At 41.2% G+C, this 25,892-nt stretch overlaps 1 protein-coding gene across 1 annotated transcript; it reads right to left on the bottom strand.

Moving 5' to 3' along the window:
* Nucleotides 1–515: 515 nt before the first annotated feature.
* Nucleotides 516–25,492, bottom strand: LOC119723775 (transmembrane 9 superfamily member 2-like). The gene is made up of 15 exons (XM_038194631.1): nucleotides 25,079–25,492; nucleotides 23,487–23,554; nucleotides 21,639–21,866; nucleotides 18,530–18,659; nucleotides 17,829–17,953; nucleotides 16,807–16,939; nucleotides 14,779–14,858; nucleotides 14,209–14,314; nucleotides 13,308–13,440; nucleotides 10,597–10,716; nucleotides 7,779–7,996; nucleotides 6,240–6,391; nucleotides 5,533–5,644; nucleotides 2,075–2,246; nucleotides 516–1,606 (listed from the first exon to the last, which is right to left on the bottom strand). The coding sequence occupies exons 1-15, from the start codon at nucleotides 25,262–25,264 to the stop codon at nucleotides 1,539–1,541; spliced, it is 2,031 nt and encodes a 676-aa protein (XP_038050559.1). The 5' UTR covers nucleotides 25,265–25,492; the 3' UTR covers nucleotides 516–1,538.
* Between the last annotated feature and the right edge of the window lie 400 nt (nucleotides 25,493–25,892).

Here is a 25,892-nt window from a genome sequence, read left to right as displayed (position 1 = left end):
ACAATTTTTTTTTTATAAAAGAATTGATTTTTTTTGGTAACGGGGCACAATTGCAGAATACCCCGCCACTCAATCTGTCCACCTCGTAGCCGGCTACGGAGTCACGGTTGATTGCCCTCAATAAACCTTCTCAGCGCTACTTGTATGTACTATGCGTCATGCTCCACTGCACTCCCACTCCGTATCCGCGTAGCCACCAACAGGGTAGTTGGTTTGGACTTCGATTTTTTTCAGCAACTCCCATTCCTTTTGTATTGCTTCGTTCTCAAGCATATTCAAGGGGACTCCCACTCCGTATCCGCATAGCCGGCAACAGGGTGGTTGGTTTGGACTTACAATTTTTTTCAGCAACTCCCATTCCTTTTGTGTTGCTTCGTTCTCAAATATTGGACCCCCACTCCGTATCTGCGTAGTTGGCAATGGACTTCAATTGTTTCTTTTCCAGTGATTCCAACCGCGTAGCCAGAGATTTTAGGGGTGTACTTCCGAGTGGTGGGATATTCTGCAATTACTCAGGTAATGGTTTTGCATCTCGGACGTGCACAGAATATTGGTTTGCACACACAAAGTTTAATTCTATTTTAAAAGGCAAATTCTGTAAATTTATGACGATAGTAAGCCACAGGCCCAATCCGCAGGAAACACACAAATATGAAGTTAGACTCAAAAAAGTAAATAACCCACCAATTATGTTTCACATTCCACGAGTGGAATAGAAAAATATCTAAATGATTGCAAAATTCACTGTCACCTTCAAGTAAAATAACTGTAAAGCCATCACATAACTATGAAACAATAATCGTTTCACTTCTCCCTCTTACAGCTCTTAATTTGGAATTGTCAAAACTACATCAAACATCAAATGCTAAACTGTACAACCCATAAAGGAGAAAGACAAAAAATTATACATCCATTGTACACGCCTAAACTAAATGCATGATTTAAAACTTCAGAAGTATTTAAAAAGGTCAAAATATCTCCAAAAACTAACCCAGATGAGTTCGGACAAATGGTGATGAATATTTATTTCACAGTGTACTTGAAACTAAAATGTTTCCAAGCTGTGCATTACTGCCGAGTGGTGTATGTTGATGACAGACAATGCATGGAGACCATCAAATAAATTCAACTTATTTGTTTTATGTACGAACTTGTATCAAACGCAAGGCATACTCATATACACACTGTTGGCTATAAACCCATCAAAACTGACCCCTTGTGACAAAACTGAACTTCGTGTAAACTTGGAGAAAACAAAAATTAAAAATTAAATCTATTAACAAACTTTCTACAAATTCAGTATGGCGGGTTCCCTGCCTGCATTCTTTTGTTTCAACAAAAACAAACGCAGAAAACTGTGTGACACTATACCTGTTCCCCTCAAAAAAAGTAAGTCTACTTCAAATAGTGCCTCATAATAACCTCAAATTGAGAAGGCATTCCTTGTCAACTAGAACAAAAACTAACTGAACTACGTTGACGTTGTCAAAATGTCGAGCAGTGACTGCTGCTATCGTATTGTGCTACTCAGCTGTGATTTAATCCACTTTAACAACGCTGTAGATCTTGGTGACAAACCAGAAACAGGAAAAGAAGCCCACAGTTCCTGGAAGAGGGGGAAAAATGTGAAAGACGGAATGACATGACCACCTCAATCGGATGTTATAATTGAGCCAATCTTAAAGGGAATATAGAACATTTGCTTTTGCTGAAATTTTCAGAAATGGATGGATTTGGGGGATTAGTATTTTATAGCAATTTTTACAGTGACTTGTTCAAAGTTCTGTGTTCGTGGATGCTGGAAAAACCAAGAAAAATGGATTTTGATGGAGTTGGGAAGGTTAGGGTTAAACAATCGCTTTCTTCCCAGAACTGCCAATATGTGAACAAATTTGGAATCTGCCTGTCTTCAGATTGGTAATGTACTCCCTACAAACGACTGTTGGGAACCAACATTGCAAAGTACCGGGGGTCCATTCCAGTCTCGATTCCAGCTTGGCTTTGATTCAAAGTTGGCACAGTTTCCCCAATCTGAAGGAGTTTGTTGCAAAGACTACCCAATTCTGCTACTCACCGGTGAACAAGAAAAACAGGAGGACCATGATGGAGGTGTAGCCAAAGTACAAGACTGTGCTGGCTGTGCCCTGGATCGTCAACTTGGACACAAAGTAATGCAGGCAGTAGATGAAGAGGTAGACGGCAGTGAAGCCGCTCGTCAGGAAAGAGCGCCACCACCAGTGATAGTCCTGTAGAGGAAAAACACCCATGTTATATAAGGCCACCTCCACATTACTTGGCTATGGCTGGAAACAGTGTTGTAGTACTTGAGTCCAGGACTCGGACTCGAGTCGGACTCAAGTCACATTTTTCGTGACTCAGACTCGACTCGAGTCACATTGGAAAATGACTCGGACTCGACCATGATGACTTGGACTCGAGCTTGGTGACTCATGACTGGAATCATGACTCGAACGTTAAGTATTTGTGCGACGAACGTGGCATTCTTTTTGGTTTTTACTACATAGACAAAACACAGTGCCGCGGAAAATCGTATCCAGGGGTTGCGCACGGGGTAGGGATGGGAAAGGATCATTGAGGAATAATGTTTGGATGATAAAACATGGAGGGAAGGGATGGAGTAGGGTTTTTTTAGGGATGGGAATTAAAAAGAAAACACATTTTGTACACACAACGTAAACTATATACACTGGGATTTACTTAAAAGACAGAATGGATGATTGAAAAATAATTTTATTTAGTTCACCAAACTAATTTGATTAGTTTGGTGAACAACTGAGAACATGTGACTCGTGACTCGGACTCAAGGTTTGTGACTCAAGACTTGGACTCAGGCTTGTGACTTGAGACTCAGACTCGAGGCTTGGGACTCGGACTCGACGTTGGTGACTCGACTACAACACTGGCTGGAAGTAACACACAGGTCTATGGGTAGTGGCTGCAGGCGCTTGACAGGCGCTGTGTAACATCCAGCCACAGCCAAGTAATTTGGACACGGCCTAAGTCTGAACCAAGGCTCTTCCAACCATGGTATTCTGTGCTTGCAATGACCATTCATGTCAACAGTGCTAGTCTAATAATCAGTACTAAGCCTGTAACATAGCTGCCAACATTTCAAAATCCCAATTAGTAATCAACCCGCGCGGTCATTTTCAACTTCTCGTTTTATCAAAAGCTTTACCGACATCGAGTACAGGTACATGGTTTACATGTACACATACATGTGCATACTCTTCTTGTTGTGAATAATAATGTACTGTAGGCCAAAAGATAATTAAAAAAAAATTAAAAAAATTTAAAAAAAAAATTTTGTTTTTAAAATTAATTTTGTTTTGATGTCTGTATTTGTTTGTTGAAGTCAAATAAATAATAACATCAATAACATTTGCGCATATTTTTTTGGAGATGCATGCTATCGATGTTGAGTTTCGAGTTCGTATCATGTTTTTACACACAATGATCTATGGCCACCGTATGCAATAGAAATATCCCGCCAACATACCTTGCAAACGCATGCTGATTTATCTTTTCTGTCCGTTGTGACAAACTCAAACTCTATTACCAATTATTCCAACCATACTCTTATTAAATTCCGTGATTAAAATCTCGCACTGATGGGTCCTCATCCCGGCAATAAGCGACCAAATGTGCTCACGATCGTCACTGAAAAGAACTCACATACAGTACACACAACCACACATCCACGAGATGCACACAAATGGCACACCATTGAAAAATATTTTTAGTCTGGTCCTCAAATACTCCACTGTGCACACTGCATGGATGTCTATCAGGTGCTTGACTGCATTCTTATTAGACTTGCCACCAGTCCATCCATTATCGCGACATTTCGCCAGAAGTTTTTGGTCAAAAACGATACTTTACATTTTTTTTTTTTCGTTAGGTAGAAAATGGGAAATTCGTAATGTTTTAGTGGCAAATCGTATTTTCGTAATTTAACAAACAATTCGTAATAATTACGAAAAAATCGTACTAGTTGGCAGCTATGCTGTAAAGCACAGAGTCTTCAGTCATGTGATAGATGCATGCACACAAGCCAAAATTCCTTGCTTCACTGCAAACCAACTATTTACCCCCGAAATTTAAGTTTACCTCACCAACATTTTGTCAAGGTACACATCAGTTATCTCTGCAAAAAGTTTCTGTGTGTGTGCCACCATCTTTTTGTGTAGGTAAGGCGATGCTCATGCGTGCTCAGACACTCTTGTTTTACTTTGCTACCGAGGACAATGCTTTTGTGCTTCCCTTTGTCCCTGTATTTCAACACTCTCCTATAGACTAAGCACACGAACCTACTACAGAGGACCGTTTTGAACAAAAGACCCAACTCCCGAGGACTGAAAGGATCTGTTGTTCCCTTTGTGTTGGTCCTCGGGGGTTATGTAGAACACGTACACTTCCCCAGTGCAATAGTTCCACAACTGCTTGGTAAAGCGCATGCGTTGTAAGTTAGTCTACTGCCCATGCGTATTTAACCTGTGTGTGAATCCTCGCGTGTGCGCTTGGTGAACAGCAACACTAGCGGCCGACGCGTGATGGTGGATGGACCAGTAAGAATTGGGCTCTTGATCATGAATATGCATGAGCTATATTTATTTCGGCCATAGTTTGTGGGCATCTGTTGTTTATGTTGAGTTCACGTGGACTCTCAGATATTCTCCCACCCAAAACCTGTCATCATGCATGCGTCTGCTGTGATGTGATCCATGGTGCTGTGTTGCCCGAGGGAGACAACTCTGAACCTGAGAGGATACAAACCCATGGACCACATCATAACAGACCACTAACTTGTACAGTGTTCATCAGAAACAATAATGATAACAAAGTCCCAAATTTTGGCCACAAAAAACAGTTGATTCCAATTAAACGCAACCTTTTATAGGGCAATGCACATATAGTTCTACACACAAGGTTTAACCCCCAGGCCCTTTTTGCTAGGAACCATCCTCAATCCTCCAAAACTGTGCAACAGCGCCTAAATCCTTAGACAGTCCTGCCTCAAAATGCATTCATCCTCCAAAATCCCAAAATTGTGCACTTACATATATGTTCAGGGATACCCAGCCCCTCATTCCTTCAAAATCATCAGACAGTCCTGCCTCAAAATGCATTCATCCTCAATCCTCTAAAACCCTCATGTGCTTAAACACCATTCATCCTCAAACCTCCAAAATCCTCCTGTTTCTCAAACACCATTCATCCTCAATCCTCCAAAATCCTTCCAAACCGCAATGAGGATCTTGGAGGATTGAGGCGGGTTAGGGTAAAGTCTCCAAAATATGACAATCTGCAGAACCAAGTGGCATGTTTTTTTTTAACTCTAACTTCTAAGGGCAACAAGCCCAATTTAAAGTAACAATAACAGAGCTTGACATTTTCTTGATCCTTCATAAAATCTCCTGGAGAATTTGAAAGAACCTGAAGGGTTCCGATTCAATCTACGTATCTAGGGGGTTAGGGTTTTCACTGGTTCTGAACATGACTGTTAGTTACCTCAGCACACAGGTGGAAATAGCACAGCAGAACAGTGGCCTCGGAACAAGTGATGACCAGAATAATAGCAACGAAGAACAAGAAGCCAAACATGTAGTAGAACTGATGGGACCTGCAAGGGATGAGCAATCGTAACAGATTAAAAATATTGTAGGGCAATTAAATATAATACAGTTCTGCCATACAAGATGCTGATTGTTGTATCGGCTATCTCAGATTTTTGTATCAACCATCTCGCATGCTTTTAGGGCAGCACTGCGTATACAGTGCTTTTGAAGGTTTCATTGGTAAAGAACAAAAACAACAGTGGTACGCGAAATACTGTTTGAATATTTACCAACAATTTTATCGTCACTTGATTCTCTGCTTTCTGAGAGCTTGCAAGAAAAATCCACAAGCTTGCCCAGGTGGGACCTGAACCCATGACCTCCTGCTCAAAGATGTGGAAGTCTTCCTACTTTATCAACAAGCTCATCACGGTCGTTCAAACCTTGCACATTATTTTTCATTATAAGTTTTCAAACAGCAATAAGTATAAAGTGGTAATAAAATGCGTCATGCAAAGGCAAAAGCTCAATATCAATATTTACAACTGCTAGAGACACATGTCATCAAAGCCAACAAAGCTATTATCTTGCTCTGTATTATTGATAACCACTATGGAATGTTTTTGTTTTGGTTTGGCATCTGAAGGAATTGCAACTCACCAGATGCTGTTGAGGATGAAGAAAAGCTGGATGAATATACAACCAAATGGCAAGACCCCGCCCATGACAATGCCAGGAAGAGGGCGGGTGTACAAGGACTGCTCCGGTATCTGACGAGGAATCTGATTGGTGCGTACCGGGTACTCAATTGGCTGCAGGAAGAAACACAAATGAGTTTATCGGGTGAAGGCCAAGATTCACTATGGTGTTTATGGACTGTCAGCTGACTGTTTGTTGACTGTCAGCTGACTGTCAGCTGACTGTCAGCTGACTGTCAGCTGACTGTCTGCTGACTGTCTGCTGACTGACTGCAGACTGTCTGCTGACTGCCGGTTGATGTCTGCAGGCTGTCTGCTGACTGTCTGCTGACTGTCTGCTGACTGTCTGCTGACTGTCAGCTGACTGTCAGCTGACTGTTTGCTGACTGACTGCAGACTGTCTGCTGACTGCCGGTTGATGTCTGCAGGCTGTCTGCTGACTGTCTGCTGACTGCCTACAGACTGCCTACTGACTGTCTGCTGACTGTCTGCTGACTGCCTACAGACTGTCTGCTGACTGTCTGCAGACTGTCTGCTGACTGCCTGCTGACTGTCTGCTGACTGTCTGTTGACTGTCTGCAGACTGTCTGTTGACTGTCTGCTGACTGTCTGCTGACTGCCTGCTGACTGTCTGCTGACTGTCTGCAGACTGTCTGTTGACTGTCTGCTGACTGTCTGCAGACTGTCTGTTGACTGTCTGCTGACTGTATGCTGACTGTCTGCTGACTGACTGCAGAATGTCTGTTGACTGTCTGCTGACTGTCTGCTGACTGCCTGCTGACTGTCTGCTGACTGTCTGCAGACTGTCTGTTGACTGTCTGCTGACTGTCTGCAGACTGTCTGTTGACTGTCTGCTGACTGTATGCAGACTGCACGCTGACTGTATGCAGACTGCCGGCTGACTGCCCGCTGACTGCCGGCTGATGTCTGCTGACTGTCTGCTGACTGTCTGCTGACTGTCTGCTGACTGCCGGCTGATGTCTGCTGACTGTCTGCTGACTGTCTGCTGATGTCTGCTGACTGCCGGCTGATGTCTGCTGACTGCCCGCTGACTGCCGGCTGATGCCTGCGGACTGTCTGCTGACTGTCTGCTGACTGCCGGCTGATGTCTGCTGACTGCCCGCTGACTGCCGGCTGATGTCTGCGGACTGTCTGCTGACTGTCTGCTGACTGCCTACAGACTGCCTACTGACTGTCTGTGATGGTATCTGGCTGCTACATACATAAACACTAGCCAAGCGCTATACACTGTACAGAGCGCAAACAGCGACATGTGGCTACAATATGCAAATCAGCTGGGGAGTGATGACTGCCTTGGGACAACGGATCATTGACAAATTCAATTTGATGAGAATCTTTGAGGTTTTATTTATTATAATGCTGATGCCAGTATGCAATACTTGGAAGTTCAGATCCAGAGATGTAGGAAATAACTAGGTTAATCATTTCTTATGTTGTCAATGGATCGATATTACTAAAAAGTAAATGAACTGGAGCTCACCCTCTTCTTGAAGCCAAAGTAAGCGCCCAGAAACACGAGGGGCACAGATATCCCAAACCACAAGGCCAGCAGGGCTACTAGCGTGGAGAAGGGAATGGCTGCCGAGCTGTGCTTGGTCCAGAGAATGATGTTCAAGATGAAGAAGATGGCAAAGATGATGCTAGGAATCAGGAAACAGGTCAGGAGAAGGTTGGACTTCCACTTCTCACCGCCGAAGGCTGAGCAGAGTGAGAGAGAGAGAGAGAGAAAAAGAACACAGACAAAATTTAAAATTATAGAGTGCACATATCTGTGTCAATATTCACATGTACATCTTCTAACAACATTGCCAGTGCAAGAACAATCACACTCAAATGTCCAGCATCCTTCTCTGTTTTTTTTTTACGGTCCATCAAGTCTATGCCTGACAACTTCAAATAAATCTGTGACTCGATCATGATGAATCCCTTTTGTTTTACACAATTTTTTTTATTATCTAGAGCAGCACGTGTCTCACATGTGCATGGTTATTGCAAGCAACAAACAGCTTTGTAGCATTTAACCTCCCCCTAACGGATATCCCAACTACCTACAGAATAGTGAATAATTTAAACCTCTATTCATAAACTGGAATTTGTGTTTGGGGTGATGTTAGTGAGTTTGCACTACATACCAGGAGGTCGTGGCTTGGAGTCCCACCCAAGTAGCTTGTGATTTTTTTCTCACAATCACTCAGGACAACACTGAGTATACAGTGTTTATACAATATATGTCAGTGAAGGGCAAAACCAAATATTGAACTTAAACCTCAACATTACACCTTACAATTCTGAAATTGCATACAAACTGGGAAAACAATGGAAACTGAAATAAGGAACCAAATACTGTACTGATGCTATACATCAGGGGTGTGATTGGACAAAAATGAAAAATCCACGAACTTCGGTTGACATGTATACATGTACATGTACATGTATTATTGTACATGTACATGTATTATTGTACATGTACTTGTATAGATGTACATGTATACATATACATGCACATATGTCCATATATAGGGCATGTACATTTTATGTACTGTAATTTCTGTAATGTTTGCAAATTTTGTCACTTTAGTAAAGCATGAGTAAAGAAAACAAATGGGGGAAAAATGAGGAAAAAATGTCTGGTCATTAAATAATATAATCCATACGTGATTGATTCAATAATGTCTTTTTCTGTGTGTGATGTTATTACTTTTGCATGATTGCAGAGAGAAAGAAACGATTCACACACAAAAATATGAACGGTGCTTAAAAAGTTACTAAGTAATAGTAATCTTACTTTAAACTCCAGTCCCAGGCTTCCGAAACATTTTTGAAATTTTGTGTTGGTGGTGGCTATTTTTCAAAGTACTACTGCAGCTCAAACTGATTTACATCCACAGTGACACTTTATTACCAGTTCTTCCAACCATACTCTTAAATTCCTTGACAAAATCGCGGCAATATTGACACCAATGTGTTTGCGAATTGCTAGCTCACGATCGTCACTGCACAATACCAGACTTGTATGACTCGTGACTCGGACTCGGACTCGAGTCCGACTCGAGTCACATTTTTAATGACTCGGACTCGGGTCACTTTGACTTACGACTCGGACTCGGACTCAGGGCTACGGACTCGGACTCGAACTGACTTGTGACTCGACAGAAATTACCGCACTGCATACGCGCACATAGTTTACGTAAGTCGATTGTTTTCTTTACTGTGCAATACATGTACAGGGCGCTCGATGCGGTGCGTGCGTGGCCGTGGCCGGTTACCGATATATTGATTAAAGAAATCAATGTACCGAAACTTGTACCCCGCCGTCCGCACGTAATGCTACATTGGTGCAAGATTGTACCAGACTTTTCTTGTCAGACGTCCTGTCGTTCACACATGTATTGCTGTCGCATCGCGATAACGTGATATGAAGAGTCTGCTGATCTGCCCGTTTCGGTAACGTTACATGCAAGTTGCAACGTAGATCATGATGGCATCCACTCCAAAAATTGTCAATTTTGGATATCTTAACTTCAAGAGAAATGCCAATTGAAGATCAAGTGCAGAATGCACGTTCTGCAAGAGGAAAATAGAGGAGAAAACCGGCACTACGTCAAACTTCGATCGCCACCTTTTACTATATCAAAGGTGACTCTGAATCTCTGAATTTCCTAAAATGTACGTTTTTCTAATACAATGTTAGAGGTGACTCGTGACTCGGACTTGGACTCGACCTTTGTGACTCGTGACTCGGACTCGTACTCGACCTGGAGGACTCGGGACTCGGACTTGGACTCGAGAAATGTGACTCGGACTCGGACTTGGACTCGATGTTTCGTGACTCGAATACAAGTCTGCACAATACACACACATCCACAAGCGATATACATGTACAAACACGAGGTGCAAACCCATTGAAAATTATTTTTAGTCTGGTCCTCAAGTACTCCACTGCGCGCACACTGCATTGATGTCTACCAGGTTCTTGACCGCACTGCTTATTAGACTTGTGTCACCAGTCCATCCATTATCGTAAATTAGGGCCTATATTTCACCCGAAGTTTTTGAGCGATATTACGGAACAGAAAACGTTGGAAATCCGGAATCCGCATAAAATTCTGCAGACGTTAGACTTAAAATCCGGAAATCCGGAAAAATCACACCCCTGATACATATCCAACATGTGGCCAAAATGGCCTGCAGGGAGGAAATTCTGTGACTTTTTTACAACTTATTTTTAATCTAAGGGCTCACTGAAATACAGGAGTTAAGGTTTTTGCAACAACTCAGCGAGTGTTTTAAATACTTACTCTTGTACATTCTGGCTGAGATGTAGCCAGCCGGCGTGCCCAGGCTAACAAAGAGGACAATGACACACGTCATGAGGGAACCACGGTTGGCTGGAGACAGGAACCCCAAGCAAGCAAACACTGTGCCAAAGAAAGAAAGACCACATCGTCATAAAATGCCATCACCCTCCCTCTCTGGCTGGCAAATTCAACAAAGCCATTTCAGTAGTCAAAATCAATCAAGCGACTGTTTTTCAAGGTTAAGAGCTCTTGTTTCCATAAGCAATTTGACTGGCTGTGACTGTTTATGTAACTTGACACAGCTATGCTTTGACTGAAGGAGATTGATAAGCTACATGTAGCTGTACCTACCAGATACCTGCTTTTGGCTGTTGATGGAATTTGACTACTCAAATTGTTTACAAGAACTATGATCTGACTGTTGGTGACAAGCCTGTGTATAAAGGTATGGCAGGGGAATAGGATTGATTTTTTGTTTGCTGTCTGTGACTGTTCAGACAGCAGGACGGTTAATATTAGTCAAAATTACGTGGAGCATCAACTTTTACCATAAGTTATGTGGAAGGGTCTGCTGGGTCAAAGCCCCAATTAATGGGTTATGCCAACCACATATTAGGCACTTATTAATCGACATAGTGTCCTATAAACAATGCTACCAGAGAAAATATTGTACTAACCATCTTGAGTACAGAATCCTTGGTTACAAGATGTTTGCATTAGGGCTGTGCCATTTGTACCGAATATTTGAATATTCGATCATTAAGTGGATATCCCTATAGCTTATTTTTTAAGCTCTGGCAGGAGCTTCTACATGTCACTTCTTGGTTGGTTGGTTGGTCAGTCGGTCGGTCGGTAGGTCTCTCCCCGGAAAATTGACCAAAAAAACAAGCCCCCTAAGTTTCCCATAAAATATAACTACCAATTGACCAAGAATTGACAAAATGTAATGCTGTCGTCAGTAAATGCACTCTTGGCGAAAGTATTTGGAAAACGCCCCTTTGTCTCGATTGATGACATTGCGCGTCTATTTCAATATGAAGGGAGACATTCCGGAACTAGGCCAGAGCTTATTGTGCACTCGCACTTGTTTATTTAAAAGGAGATAATGAAAAATGTATAAGTTGCATGGTTTTATTGTTTGTCAAATGCCACACTTTTGTTGAACGCCAATACACCGCATGACTGGGGAGCTTCCGTGAGGAATATTAGCTCAAATGCCTTCTTTAAAATCTGTCAAATATTAGCCATCGCCACCTGTTCTTCATATTGTCAATTTTCAACAAATGCACCTGCCAGTTTAGGCTGGTGCATGTTGAATTTGATCACTGAATTTTGAAATCCAATATTTGAAGTTGCGTCCAAGTGGGATTAATCAAATACCAAATTATTCGAAACGGCACAGCCCTAGATTGCAAGATTCCTTGCTACTCTGTAAAATACACTGTATGGAAAATGTATATTTTGTTTTATTAGAAGAGTCATGAAATATGTGGTGTTTGTGGCCATGTTTATCAACAAGATAGTTTTCAACATTTCTTTCCTAAAAATATACAACTGTACGTCAGACAAAATGTACAACTTTGATCAAATGTACAATTTCTGTGCTGCCATTATCAGCTGGTGATCTGCCAAACATTGAGGATACATGAACCTTAGAATGCAAAGTGTAATTGCTTCACTTTCCTAGAGCACACTTTGCAGTATTGGTGTCAGAAACAAAAACGCAACAATGCAAATGATAAGTTCTGTGGTACACAAAGATGGGCTCTAATGCCAGAAAAAAATAAACGTTAATGTGTGTGCAATATGAATGGGGCCCAATACGGTTGCAGCTGCTAGACGGACAATAAACATTGTTGACTGCTGTGACATGTGTGATGTGGGGTATGACGTTTGTGATGTGGGATATGACGTTTATTCTCTGCATATGTCTGACCACATGATGCACAAGGTCATTAAGGTGGTGGTACGTTAAAGGTCTGTAATTGTTTTCTACTCATTTTTAGATGTTACATACTAGTGATGTATTACATTCACTTTTCCAACAGCAGCTCAATTTATGTACATCTGAATTTACGGAATTGCCCACACAGCACCCTCACAAAGCTGAGGGTGCTTTGTGCCCAGAGGGTGTTCAAAACGTCATATCCCACATCACAGCCGTCAACAACTGTTTTGTTATACCTATGTCTTGGATTCTTTGGATTTTGATGTAAAAATCACGAAAACAAACAGCAGTTAACACAACAGTCATGACAATTGAACGTCAACTCACATGCATTTCGCGTGCTCAAAACAGCTGATCGTCTGCTAGTTCGCTGCTCCCACTCATGTGTGAAAACATGATGATGTGGGTACAAATGATACAAGTGTTTCACACTGTACGTACCGTACCGTACGGTAAGTACGTGATATCCCACAGGGAGTGTGCCATGACTTCATATTACACGTGATCGTTCTGGGCCAGTGAAATACAGTATTCAGGACGGAGGTATAACAATATTGCTTAGCAAATGAACGTGCCGAGGAAATAATTCACTGAGACACAGTCACAAGCAGGAAACTTTTTATTTTTTTTTTGCTAACTACCTATTTTTCTGTGCTTAGCCAATTCTGTGCTGAGCAGAATTGTCCACTAGTGGTGTGCGCTATTTAAGGCCCTAGGGGATTGGGCTTAGTAATTCTCCAGACACTGCTATCATGCAACCTACCCAATGTGATGAAGATCATGCAGAAGATCTGTGCCCCCGATCCCAGCAGCACAGACAGCAGCATGCCCTTGCGTGGTGCTCTGAAGACGTCACCGTGCACCAACTTCCAACCAAACTCCTCCTGTGCCTCCTCCTATGAGATTGACCATTGGGGGAAAAAACGATGGTCAAACAAGATGGTAACAGTTGAGCTGTCTTATAAATTGGTACCTAAAGATGATCTGGGACTGATACAGATGCACTGCTGGTAAAGCATGATTAGTATTGCCAACAGTGCATTCTCTGTATTGTAAACTGCCTGCGCTGTCCTTATATAACACCCATTATATAACCCACATACAGATCCCTGTCATTTGATTGGTAGAACTCACATCACATGACATTCGTTATTGCTCCCACTCACGTCATGGCTCAAAAAGTACTATCCGCCCATGGGGAATGGGAAATACTATTAAACAGTTAGGATCATTTTTTGTTACATGACGCAGTATTTGTGTGCAAATGCATGCTGGTGTGCGCTTTCAGCGTTGCGGGTAGCGCGTATTGTTCCAAAGATCCAGAGCTACAGCGTTGGGTTCAAACATTTCCATGAAGGGGAGGTTTGGAAGAGAGAAATACATTTTCCTCTAGTTTTGTATTGAAATAAAAGTTCAAATTTATCAAATGACAAGGATCTATATGTCAGTTATATAAAACAAATATTGAGTGGCTTTAAAGTGTGAAATGGGAGGAATATTATTGCTCGGTAAAATCCGGACTTTTCCAGTTCACTCGGCATCGCCTCGTGAAATGGAAAAGTCCAGGTTTTACCTTGCGGTAATATTCCTCCCATTCCACACTGAGCCACTCAATATTTGTATAGCAATTAATAGTTTTGTGTCTCTTAGTCTGTTGAACTCACCGTGTCCATTTGGTTGTAACGAGCGATATCCTTGTGCAGTGTACGCAGCATGATCATAGCCACCATACCAGAGAGGAACAGCACAATCACTAAGGAGTTCATGATACTATGGGGTAAAGGCACAACAGTGAAATATCAATGCATTTAAGCCATTAACAATTAAAAAGCAAGGAAATCATCAGTTTCTTTTGTTGGTTCGGACAAGAGAACAGAAGCCGATTGAAAATTAATGCGATCTGAATTGTACAAGTGAGGTACAAGTTGCCCAACGTGTTTTAGTTTATCGGCGTCTTTGATTATGGGAGCTAATCTGAAGCCATACACCTGTATGTGCCATGTGGTCAGGAATCACGCCCTAAGTCAGGAATCAGAATGTTAACAATAGCAAAGTCACAGCCTTGTTTAATCCTTCAAAATCATCCAGAATGCAGTTACCTGATGGCAGACTGATGCTAAAACCCCCAAGGGGTCATCAGTCCCTGTGTCAAGTAAAAGATTCCTTAAAATCCTCTACAATCTCCTTCGGGGTTTCGGGAGGATCTGGGAGAGTTGGGGTTATTCTCTCCTTACCTGAACCACTGGATGCTGGAGTGTGGCATGGATTCCAAGATGTAATCCCATCTGGATGCCCATCGTATCTGCGTATTGAGCTGTCCAAAGGATTCCAAATGAAAAAAGTTAGCATTTGCATCAAGCTGGCCTTTGAATATTCATGACTTCACAGCCAAACCTGTCCCTCTGCTCCATCCCCCCATCCCTACCACCCACCTAAAAAAACCTAGCACTGAAGTCTTAATAGAATTAAGTTATTAGCATTTGCCTTTGTAAACACACTCAGTCACAGATATATATTTGTCACTCAAGGTTTCTCCCAATCCTGTGCTCTCCAAACGTTTACAGTTTTGGAGGTTCAAATGCCCTGTGCACAGATTCACATGCATATATGGGTAGTCAGGTTGGCGTAGCGGTTCTTTCCTCGCCTTCCACCGCTGTGACCCGGGTTTGAATCCCGCCTGGGCCAACATGTGGATTGGGTTTTCAGTCCCTACCTGATTCTGTGGGTTCTCCTCAGCATACTCTTCTGGGGTTTTCCTCCCACCCCTAAAAACTGTAATTTCTTCTCATTGTCTTCTCTCTACGCGTTTCTTCAGGCTTGTGAGCTACAGTGCCTAGGGCACTTTTGAGGAATCCTTGGTGTCATTCATTTGTCATTACCAGAAATAATTCTTAGTATTAATAACAATAATAATAAATATGGCATGGAGTACACAAACTAGTTGTCATTTGAGAATACACAAGCCTGTAACATATTTGCAAATGGTCACAATGTCACTCAAGTGTCTAGTCACGTCAGTTTTGACAGGGTACATGTACTAGTGAATGGAGCCCACTGTACAGTACTTGACTTAGACACTGGCATACCTGCCAACATTGAAAAGACAGAAAGAGGAACAGGGTGCCTACGCATCACACACGGTGAGCGGCGCAGGCGCGCGCGCGCTAATGGGTTGGGTCCAGGGGCAATCATACAAAGTACATGTACATGTACATGTGCCTAAAATGTTACATGATATCCAGAAGCAGACCCAACAGACACTAATCTTATTTAGTGGATAATTTTCTGAATTTTCCAGCCGGTTTTTGCTGATCAAAAATTTTTACAATTTAAGAATAAATGACTGCTGACTTACATGCTTCACAGTTTAATCACATGTAGATATTCAGTCACAGTAATACATTTTACATGTACATTGTACAAGCAGTGACAAGTACAATTTTATTTGGAAAAGTTTGTACATCATTGTACGGTGTACATAGGCCTGTTACAATACACATTTTAAAATTTTTCACGATATTCCTCTCGGAATTTTTGACTCCATCGCTGCTTTTTCTCCTTCAGTGTATCATCCTCCTGGTCCATGTTGCGGTTGAAATGCTCATACAAAAACGTTCACAAAAAAAGTGCGACTCAGCACGGTCAAAATATCAACGAAAAACCAACGAAGACTATGAAGAAACAACGTGTGTGGAAAACAAACATGGCATCAATACGTCCACCGCGCCGTGCCTGGCGCGGCCCGCGCTTAATTCAGTAAGCACGCAAGAGAGGCAGTACACCAGACGGATGACGTAGCGGGTCTCAGTATTGGCTGCGGCTAGGTTGTGGCTGATCGCACAAGCCTGCTGTGCGCGCGAACGGCTGCAGCCGCAGCCTATTCGGACATGGCCTGTTCGATGACGTTTGAGTCTGGTTTACGTCCCTTTCGTCGTACATAAGAGCGAGGCGGATTTTATACCATTATGGTAGCGACAATAGCGCACTCAATACAATAAAAAATTGTTCTCGGACAAGTGTGCGACGGCGCCAGGGCATTTTTAAATTTTAAAATTTTTAAAAAATTTTTTGTATTATTTCTTCTCTCGCAACTCGGAAAATCGGGACGTTCCGATTTTCGGGCACTTTTTATCTCCAAAATCGGAACAGTTCCGCCTAAATCGGAACAGTTGGCAGGTATGCACTGGCCAGGACAACGAAAAACCTCAAAAAGGCAAAGTAATGTAAAGCAATATGTAAATAAGAGGAGGGAACAAACGCACCTCATATTCCACTTTATAGGTGTAGCTGATGGAGATGGGTTCCTTGATTTCAGCAGGGATGGCCATGGGAGCAGAGACTGGATTCTCACTCACACCGGTCAGGCATTTACCACCAGTCTTCTTGTGGTTGATACTGCCAAGGAAAACAAGTAAACCTTAAGGTCAAACTCAAACACCAGGATTTGTTGGAATCTGTTGGAGTGAGTACTGCACTAGTAAACTGATTATGCTTTAAGCCCGGTTCACGCTTCACGCGAAAGCGAAAGTTGTGATGTTAACAATACGTTTGAAGTGCGTCGACAATTGTTGTTGACATGCTTTGGCGTGTAGTATGAACCGGGCATTACACGGGGTAAGGCATACCGCCAATAATCAGAGTCCAACAGTTTCTGTGTACAGTTTACCACATGGTGTTGGAATTTGCAGGAGTGAAGAAGGTTCCTAGTAAATCAGTGTAGGGGGTAGGGTTAAGGCAGTATTATTTACAAGAAAAATATAAAACAAAAATACACATTTAGGGTGACACAAGCTGCTAAGACAAAATGTAACAGTGCAATCCATTTAGGACTGTCACATGCAAGGTGTCTAATCTCCACTAATTTGGAATGCACATAAGGTACACAATCTTACTGAGTGATATTGCTTGTGTTCAGATAAATATGGTAAATGCTCGGGATATGTCTGATGTCAGTGTGATATTCATTACAAATACACTGCAACTTCTGATCTGATCAGTAGATTTTACTGAGAGCATTGTCATTCAGTTTCTCCTTTGAAAATAAAAGAAAACAGACTAGGCAATCTATAGGTAGCCTCTCTTTGGAAGTCTGGGGAAAAAAACACACACAAGTGTTTATCATGTACGTTTTAGGGTATACTTTACAAATCCAAATACTGTATTTAGAAGAAGGCACAATAAGCAGTTGTCAGAATGCAAGGTGACACAAAGCTTGAGTTTGCAAAGAGAGTTTGCAAAGCTTTACAAATAAAAGATGCCGTTATTTTGGGAGGAGGGTGCCTACCTGTGGGGCTCAACTTTGATGGAGACAATGCGAGCGAGGTCTTCGTTCTCTGACATGCGATGGTACATGATAGTAAAGTTGATGTGATTGAACAGGTAGTAGGTATCCTTCTGGTCATAGTTTGTCTGCGAAGAGAAGGGGGGTTGACCCCAAAAAAACAATCAAGTTTACACCCACTAATAATCAATAATCAATAGAAACATCTTGGGCTCACCACCAGAAAAATACGGCCATTTCCTCCAGCAAATTAAGACCAAGTATTATTAGCCCACCAGAATCCAATTATTCCAAAGTGTGAGTGTCTATAGACCAATCTGAGCACACAGTCAATTCTATCACGTTGGCCCCCTTCAGTGGCGAAAGCATTGCACTAGCTATTGTTCAAATAACAATCCGTCACAGGCAGTTGCCTTGCACAATAGCATGCACAATGGTCTCTCCATTGAAGGGGGCCGTGCACATGCCCGGATTCTTCTATATAATGAATGGTCTTTGTTCAAAAATCAAACAGAGTAACCCACTGCTGGATACTGCAGATTTAGTACGTTAGTTGTATAACGTTGTATAATTATAAAACCCAAACACTAATTCATCACTAAGAAAAATGATCCCCCATTTTGTACACTACAGCATACACTCCATGTCAGGCATTTTTCTGTACATCTTGAGAACTCTTTATAAAATTGATCTTGGGTACTCACATCAATGACGCAGGCATCTTTACGGATGCCCTGTTTGTCGACATAGCAACCAACAGGGAATCCAGGGGAGCAATACTTCTGGTCTCCTTCCACTGTGTAGCACCAGGTCACTGGCATGTTGTCAATAATCCTGCAAACAAATACACAAATAAAAGTCCACACAATAAGAACAAGGAAAGACAAGGGTGCTTTCCCTTCATGCGAACGTGTTTACGTCTGTTAGCTTAGGCCATGTGAACATGCCAACCCTATGTGGAATCATAGTTTCTTTTTGCCATGCCAATCCCACATGTGTCACTGTTTGGACAGTAACTTATACAATTCTCACAAATTTATTGTGACTAAAAGTGAAGTTTTGCCAGCAATAAATGAACTAGTGGCGTGCATTTACGAGTAGTAAAGGAAACGGGTACCCTAATGAAGTAAAACACGGGTATCCGGGTACCTGTAAAAGAAACTCATCCCTAAATTCAAATTCCGGAAGTTGTCTGACGAGCTTTATTACGGTGTAAAACTGCAACTTTTGTGAGCATCATCTGCCGAGTGTTATTAATGCACATACATGTAAATGTGAAATGAGTTTTGATTTTCCAGGTAGCTTGGTATTTATTTTGAAATTCCCGACAAACTTTTTTTTTTTTTATTGTCTGAGAGGTTACTTAGTACTTTGTAGTAAAATTGGTTATGGGCACCTGATCCCATAATCTAGAACCAATTCCTGATGTCAGCGGTCGTGTACTTGAGTACCCGGTTCCGATGCACACCCCTAAAATGAACTTTCTTTGGATGTAGAAAACAGAAAACTTCAGGCTGATAATCATTATGTTCACTGTGTTTGGCCATTTTGGAATATTAAGTGAACGACTCAGGAAGACCGTTCGCATTTGTTGGCAACGTTCGCCAAATTTTGGTGGCAAACAGTCAGTCCCACTTGCACAAACGTTGCCAACGTTGGCAAACGTTACAGTGGCACACACCCCTGGTGGGAGTCGCAACAACAGACCCGAAGCCCCTACAAATAAAGACTAACGTGAAGACACACTGCACATGGGTGATGGCTCATACTTTATCACTGACTGCTTAAAGATCCATAAGATCATTATCACACAGAGAACCAACACTAGCAAATCAAGAGGAGTAGCAGTACAAGGTAAGTTTGGTAGAATGTCTGTACAGCGTTCCGGGGTGAACTGGTTCAAATCCTGCTTGAGTTGATTTTCTTTGTTACTGAAAACAACTGAATGATTTAACCGAGTTTTTGTTTCCTTTGTGGTTTACTTGAAATATGAATTTAGTCGGGATCTAAAAAATCCTATATGTTCAAACTGAACATTTACCAGTGCAGTTAAAAAGGAAAACATGAAATAAAATATTCTGTCCAATTCTGTGGATTCTACAAATGTACAATGTACATGTATGTATGTAGAAGATGTATGTATGTACCGGTATGTAGACCATGCATGTATCGTGTAAATCATACCTTTTTTCAACCTGGACAAATTGTCTGAATTAAACTTATTACGTGTTTTTTGTGTGTTTAATCACTGTTACTGATATTCTGAGAATACAAATTTAAAAGCAGTGCGAGGGCCACGCACAAATCAATAACGCTCTATGTACATGTACATGTACAATGTACATATAGCCTACATTGTACCATGCTTTCAAAAGAAATTGAGGCCCTTTTATGTTAAAAAGCTACACGTGTACACATTTACAGCACACCAAGCAGAATACATGTATATCAGCCAATGCATGCATTTATAATCACAGGTACACAGATGTGTGTGTACAACATGTAGTTGTGTGGCAGACTGCTATTTTATTTGGCAAAACTGACTTAAAAACGACAGAAATAATTATGTTTTTGAACCAAGGCACCACTGCAGGTGGTGACTGGAGATTCAATTTCACATTTTCCTGAGAAACAATGGGAAAAATACACCTGAACAAAGTGCAGTTATGAGACTAAAAACAATGAACATGTACAGGTACATTTGCGAATCATGTTATAGGCCAATGTGGAGCTGGTGAATTGCTAAACAATCAATAAATGTTAAACATCAGAAAACGGCTCAGACTTATGACTTATTCAGGTTATTTGGTGGACATGTGCAAATAAGATTGACTCTTTGTCTGTGAATAAGAACAGTTATTACATTATTTAATAGGCTTCTGAATGCATTTGTAATGAGTAGTACCACGCTCACGAAGAATAAAGGACGTGTGATTAAAGGGAATGTACATCATTGGTTTTTGATGTAATTTTCAGAAATGAACTATTTGAGGGGTTAGTATATATAGATCAAATATTGTTACACTGACGTTTTTGAAGTTTTTTGTTCGAAAAGGTTGGAAAAACCAAGAAAAACTAAAATGTTTAAGTAGTCTGGTTCCCTGACTCCACAAAAGATCAAATGGATCAATTTATAGATGATGGAAAATTGTAAGGCACGGGAACCAGTCTAGCTGGTCTGCACCCGTTCATGAAACATGTAACCAATAGCAAACAAAATTTGGACTGAAAAAATGGTTAATTTGGAGCAGTAGTTGAAAAATAGTTAGGTTTTTCCAACGCTGGTCGGCCGACCACCGTTGGAAATGTATACAAAAATACCACTTTCTTGAAAATGACTTCACATCAGGTGCCATAATTTTACAAAATGCTTGAGACTATCATTTACCAACATCCTAGTAAGGTATTTCGTAAAAACGTGGTAGTTTTATTCTTCGATGTTTGCAAATGTTGTATATTCCCTTTAACTGCAGAACAGTATAAGCAGGAAGCTGACCATGGAAATGAAACACTGCCTTGCAAAAGTCAAATAATTAGTGGCAAAGTCAATTTAACGGTTACACAGTACTAGAATTCCAGCTACATGTAAATTCATGGTATTGGTCATAAGCATAGCAAAAGCACATTTCTCAAAATAACTTTAACGCCAGCATATCTGAAAAACTCTATGCAGATGTACACGATGTACATGAACAAAGGGCTCGAGTACATGTACTGTACACAGGAAAACAGATATCTTTGCATAGCAGGCTTGTCTACATTTGTAAATAACAGCTAAAAACTCTGTGCTCTTTCAAAAGCAATTCTACTGACCAGTGCTGCTGGTAGTTGAGCATGATGGCCTTTCGCAGAAAGGTCAACTTCTCCTCTTGCTCTTTGACCTTGGGGTCATAGGTCTTCTCACAGACCTTGACACAGTCCTCATTCTTGCTGAAGGAGAAGTTATAGGGCGAGGCATCGATGCGCTCCCCAAATACCACCTGGCCCAGGTTCTCCACGGGACGGACGTCTTCCGTTTTCGGGACCTGGCAGAAGTCAAACCTAAAATATTGGAAAGACAGAAAAAAAAGCATAAAAAAAAATATTGTCCGAGTAGCATTTTACTAGTGCTAGTTTGTAGTACATTTCACTCACAACAACTGCAAACATTTCACGACATGCAGACTTGATTTTCTGGCCCCTTTAACTCACGAAAAAATGAAATGCACGTAATGAAAGATTTTAAAGAGAGCTGTGTTCCGTATTTGGGCAGGTTTATTTATGATCTTTTTTCTCTTCAATATTTTGCTTGGCAAACTCTAGGTAAACCACTTCATCATGTACATCAATGACCATTAAAAAAAAAACCGCCAATATTCAATGACAGTTTCTAGTTTTTGATGTGTGCATACATGTAAGGACAACTTTAGTCATGGCTGGCTTATCTCTAATCTTATTTTATGAAAGCTGTGTGAAATTCTCTTCTCACATTTTTTTCTCACAGCTGAAGTCCCTAATGCATGGTGTTTCATATTCAGATGTCACCTAGTGGTCAGTAGGGGTGATTTTCTAGAGAAAAACAGCCAAATGCTACATGAATTTCATCCAGCCACATCTTTTCACAATATGTCGATTTGTCCAAAATTTCCACATATCCATCCCAAAACAAGAAAATAGACTGGCACCTAAAACAACCAGTCCAACACAGCTTCAGTACTGCATCAATCAACCATGCCAAAAGAATTTAAGAAACATGTGGCATGATGCGGGAACTAGTCTCAATTTACAACACATTTCTCCATAGTCAATCCACCAGACTATTGACACTGAATGAAGAGGTCAGTCTTTTCAAATAGTTGGACCATGGTTGGACATGTACCAGTCTAGTCTTCAGCCCCATTTTGGAATCACTTGACTTCCCTCTCATGTGCAAAATATTGAAAAAAGTCTCCTTTAAAAATTGAATTTAGTCTGCAAACTTGGTTGGTGAAATACTGAGGACCTTTTCTTTGCCCCAGTGGAATTTTTGGAGAAATTTGCTGGCTAAAGTGTGAGTAAAGTGGGCCTGATTTAGTTTTGCATGTTTCAGAGCACTCCAGAGCCATGTCTGTACGGCCACCCACCAAGGATCTCCTCAACTATCAGAACTAGGCGTCTGCGATTGGCTGTACACTGCGTACTTCATCCAGAGATAGCTGCAAGCCAACTCATCCTATGGGAACCCACACATGGAGTAGCCTCTTGAGGTGTGTAGACGTTAACCTACGTGCGTTGGGACACTGGGCTTGCCTCCGCAGCCCAGTTCAGGACGGACACGGGAGAGTGTGAATACTGTGATGTATGGTGTGCCTTTGTTGCTGTCCGACGAGGGTCGACTTGATGATGATGGTTTTTTACTCAGCTCAGGTAAATGCTACAGTGCAGAGGCCATTTTGTGTAACTCACAGACTTAGAAACACCAGCTTGTAATTAGGGAAACACACACTTCCTGCTCTAGATGGGACTTCGGATGTCTTGACTTTAGTCTAATTTCATTCAGAAGCAAGTTTTGCAATACAGATTTTCACATTGCCGTCCCGTATCATGACATTCTCGTATCACGATTATCACGTATCATGATGTATTATTATAAAACTCCTACTTTACAATGTACATTGCCACAACTGTGGTAAAGAAACCCACCTGTCATAATCATAGGGGATGATACTCTCTACTGTGTCCAGGCGATTCACATACATCTCAATTTGGCTCTAATGTGGACAAAAAGAAGAAAAAAAGAGAGATAGTTTTGTTGAAACTGTCATGAAAAGATCCATTTCCCTGCATTTATAATTACATTACCCCCCAAAAATTCTATATACTGAATCATTGGTCATCATTTTCTGCTTCTTTCGTTGAATTATTTCTCTTTTCTAGAGTTGGAGAGGTATTCAAATTTTAGTTTCCTGTTTGCTTATTCATTGGACTTTTACTAGTCCTAAAATTTGGGACTCTCAATACTGTGTATGAGAGTCCAAAAACTTATGGTATTGAAAACATGCAAAATAAAAAATAGACTGGCACCTAAAACAACCAGTCCAACACAGCTTCAGTACTGCATCAATCAACCATGCCAAAAGAATTTAAGAAACATGTGGCATGAAGCGGGAACTAGTCTCAATTTACTACACATTTCTCCATAGTCAAGCCACCAGACTACTGACACTGAATGAAGAGGTCAGTCTTTTCAAATCGTTAGACCATGGTTGGACATGTACCAGTCTAGTATTTAGCCCCACTTTGAAATCACTTGACTTGCCTCTCATGTGCAAAATATTGAAGAAAAATCTCCTTTAAAAATTGAATTTAGTCTGCAAACTTGGTCGGTGAAATACTGAGGACATTTTCTTTGCCCCAGTGGAATTTTTGGAGAAATTTGTTGCCTAAACTGTGAGTAAAGTTGGCCTGATTTAGTTTTGCACGTTTCAGAGCACTCCAGAGCCCTGTCTGGACTTTTACATACTTTGTGCACACGTACTTGGTAACATACATGTACATTGTACATTAGCTTGAGTAACTCCAGCTTAACAAGCTCATCAGGAATACATGTGAATTCCTGATGCGCTTGTTAAGCTGGAGTTACTCAAGCTACATGTATCTGAAAAAAGAATAGAAACTCATTTCCCACTTTTAGTGTACAGTGTTAATGGCAACTAAATGTTGACCAAACCTTGCCAAAGTAAATACACGTCGCTGACATTCAACCAAGTTCACAAATCAAGGGTTTCATTGTCCATGTCATCTTAACAATTATAACAAAAGTACCAATTCAAAACGTGCAGAAAAAACCACAAAACTCAAACATTAATTTGCTAAAAATGAATGAAGAAAACAATAATTTGTCATCATAATGCATGCAGTAAAATATATCTATTCAAATTCTATGTACTTAATCGTGTATTCTATGCTTGTATTTCTCATTTTGTATGGAAAGAAATGTGAGCTTTGAATTTAATTGAATTGAAAAAATTATGTGTGCGTAAACATGGACATGATGGAAGGTAGATGTTATTTGTTAATCAATTTCCCTCCTTTTGTTTGATCAAACCATCACACAGACTAGTCCCACTAACTGGGGCGCTAGAACTCCTTTTTTGACATTTGGGATGTTGGTCTGTCGTACAGACATGACAGACAGTCATGACAATTGACAGTAAAAAAATTCATTCCACTTAGTTCCATGTGTTTTAGGCAGGCTAAAACATATACATGTTGACCATGGCATTGACACATACCTTACACTGACTATCCAAAGAGTTTTCCGCGGTTTTATACCTAACTTCGGTATCCTTCGAGCAGAAGCTGACGGGCGCCATGCCTGGCAGATAGAACGCCGAACAGTCCCGCCCAGCAAGCCCCACCAACACCACGGCCGCGAATAGTCCTCGCAATGCCCGACAACCACCCAGCATCTGCGTCATATTGGACCTAGGCTCTGGACTTTTTACAAAATGAAGAATTGATGAGCTTCTTGGATTATACTGGAAAATAAATGACGGGAAAAGTCACGAAAAATGTCTGCTTTCACAGCTGAGTGACTATATTACAATGCAGCAAAATCGGCCACGCTGGCAACGCATGTGATCATATCACGGTGATGCATTTACGTACCGCACACATATATCCAGAAGGTACATCTAGTATAGTACGCGGTACGGCCGGACATGTAAAAATCCCCGTTCGTATAAGTTGCAAAATGACGGTATCCAGAGTGAGGTTTGGAGCTGTCTTTTTAAGCAAGTGACTGATAGTAAACGAACAAAATAAACAAACACTTTCACAACCAGAAAATTTCAGTAATTTAGAATTATTTGTTTTATTTGTTTTCCTTTGCAGTTAAAATATTTTAGGTTTATTTATTAACGATGCTGAACGCATCCTTCTGAGTACCGCCTTTATGGAGACGAAAAGCGATTCCTCAAGGATTTTTTAAACCTCGGCTTCGTCGCAGTTATGGCTTCGGGCTCGGCTTTATTATTTCAGGCTCCTGAACCGAAACCTTATTGTAGATCCATCTTCTGCCACAAAACACAAATTACCTTAATCATA

The sequence above is a fragment of the Patiria miniata genome, unplaced genomic scaffold, assembly GCF_015706575.1.
Source record: "Patiria miniata isolate m_02_andy unplaced genomic scaffold, ASM1570657v1 HiC_scaffold_17, whole genome shotgun sequence".
NCBI lineage: Eukaryota > Metazoa > Echinodermata > Asteroidea > Valvatida > Asterinidae > Patiria > Patiria miniata.
The sequence above is the reverse complement of the archived record's forward strand: the minus strand, read 5'-3'. Positions and strand labels throughout refer to the sequence as shown.

Coding starts and splice junctions, on each gene's coding strand:
- LOC119723775 (XM_038194631.1), bottom strand. CDS start 25,264: ATGACGCAGATGCTGGGTGGTTGTCGGGCATTGCGAGGACTATTCGCG. Junction 7,997..10,596: donor CTCAGCCAGAATGTACAAGA/GTAAGTATTTAA, acceptor CACTCTGCTCAG/CCTTCGGCGGTGAGAAGTGG. Junction 1,607..2,074: donor CCTGTTTTTCTTGTTCACCG/GTGAGTAGCAGA, acceptor CCCCTCTTCCAG/GAACTGTGGGCTTCTTTTCC.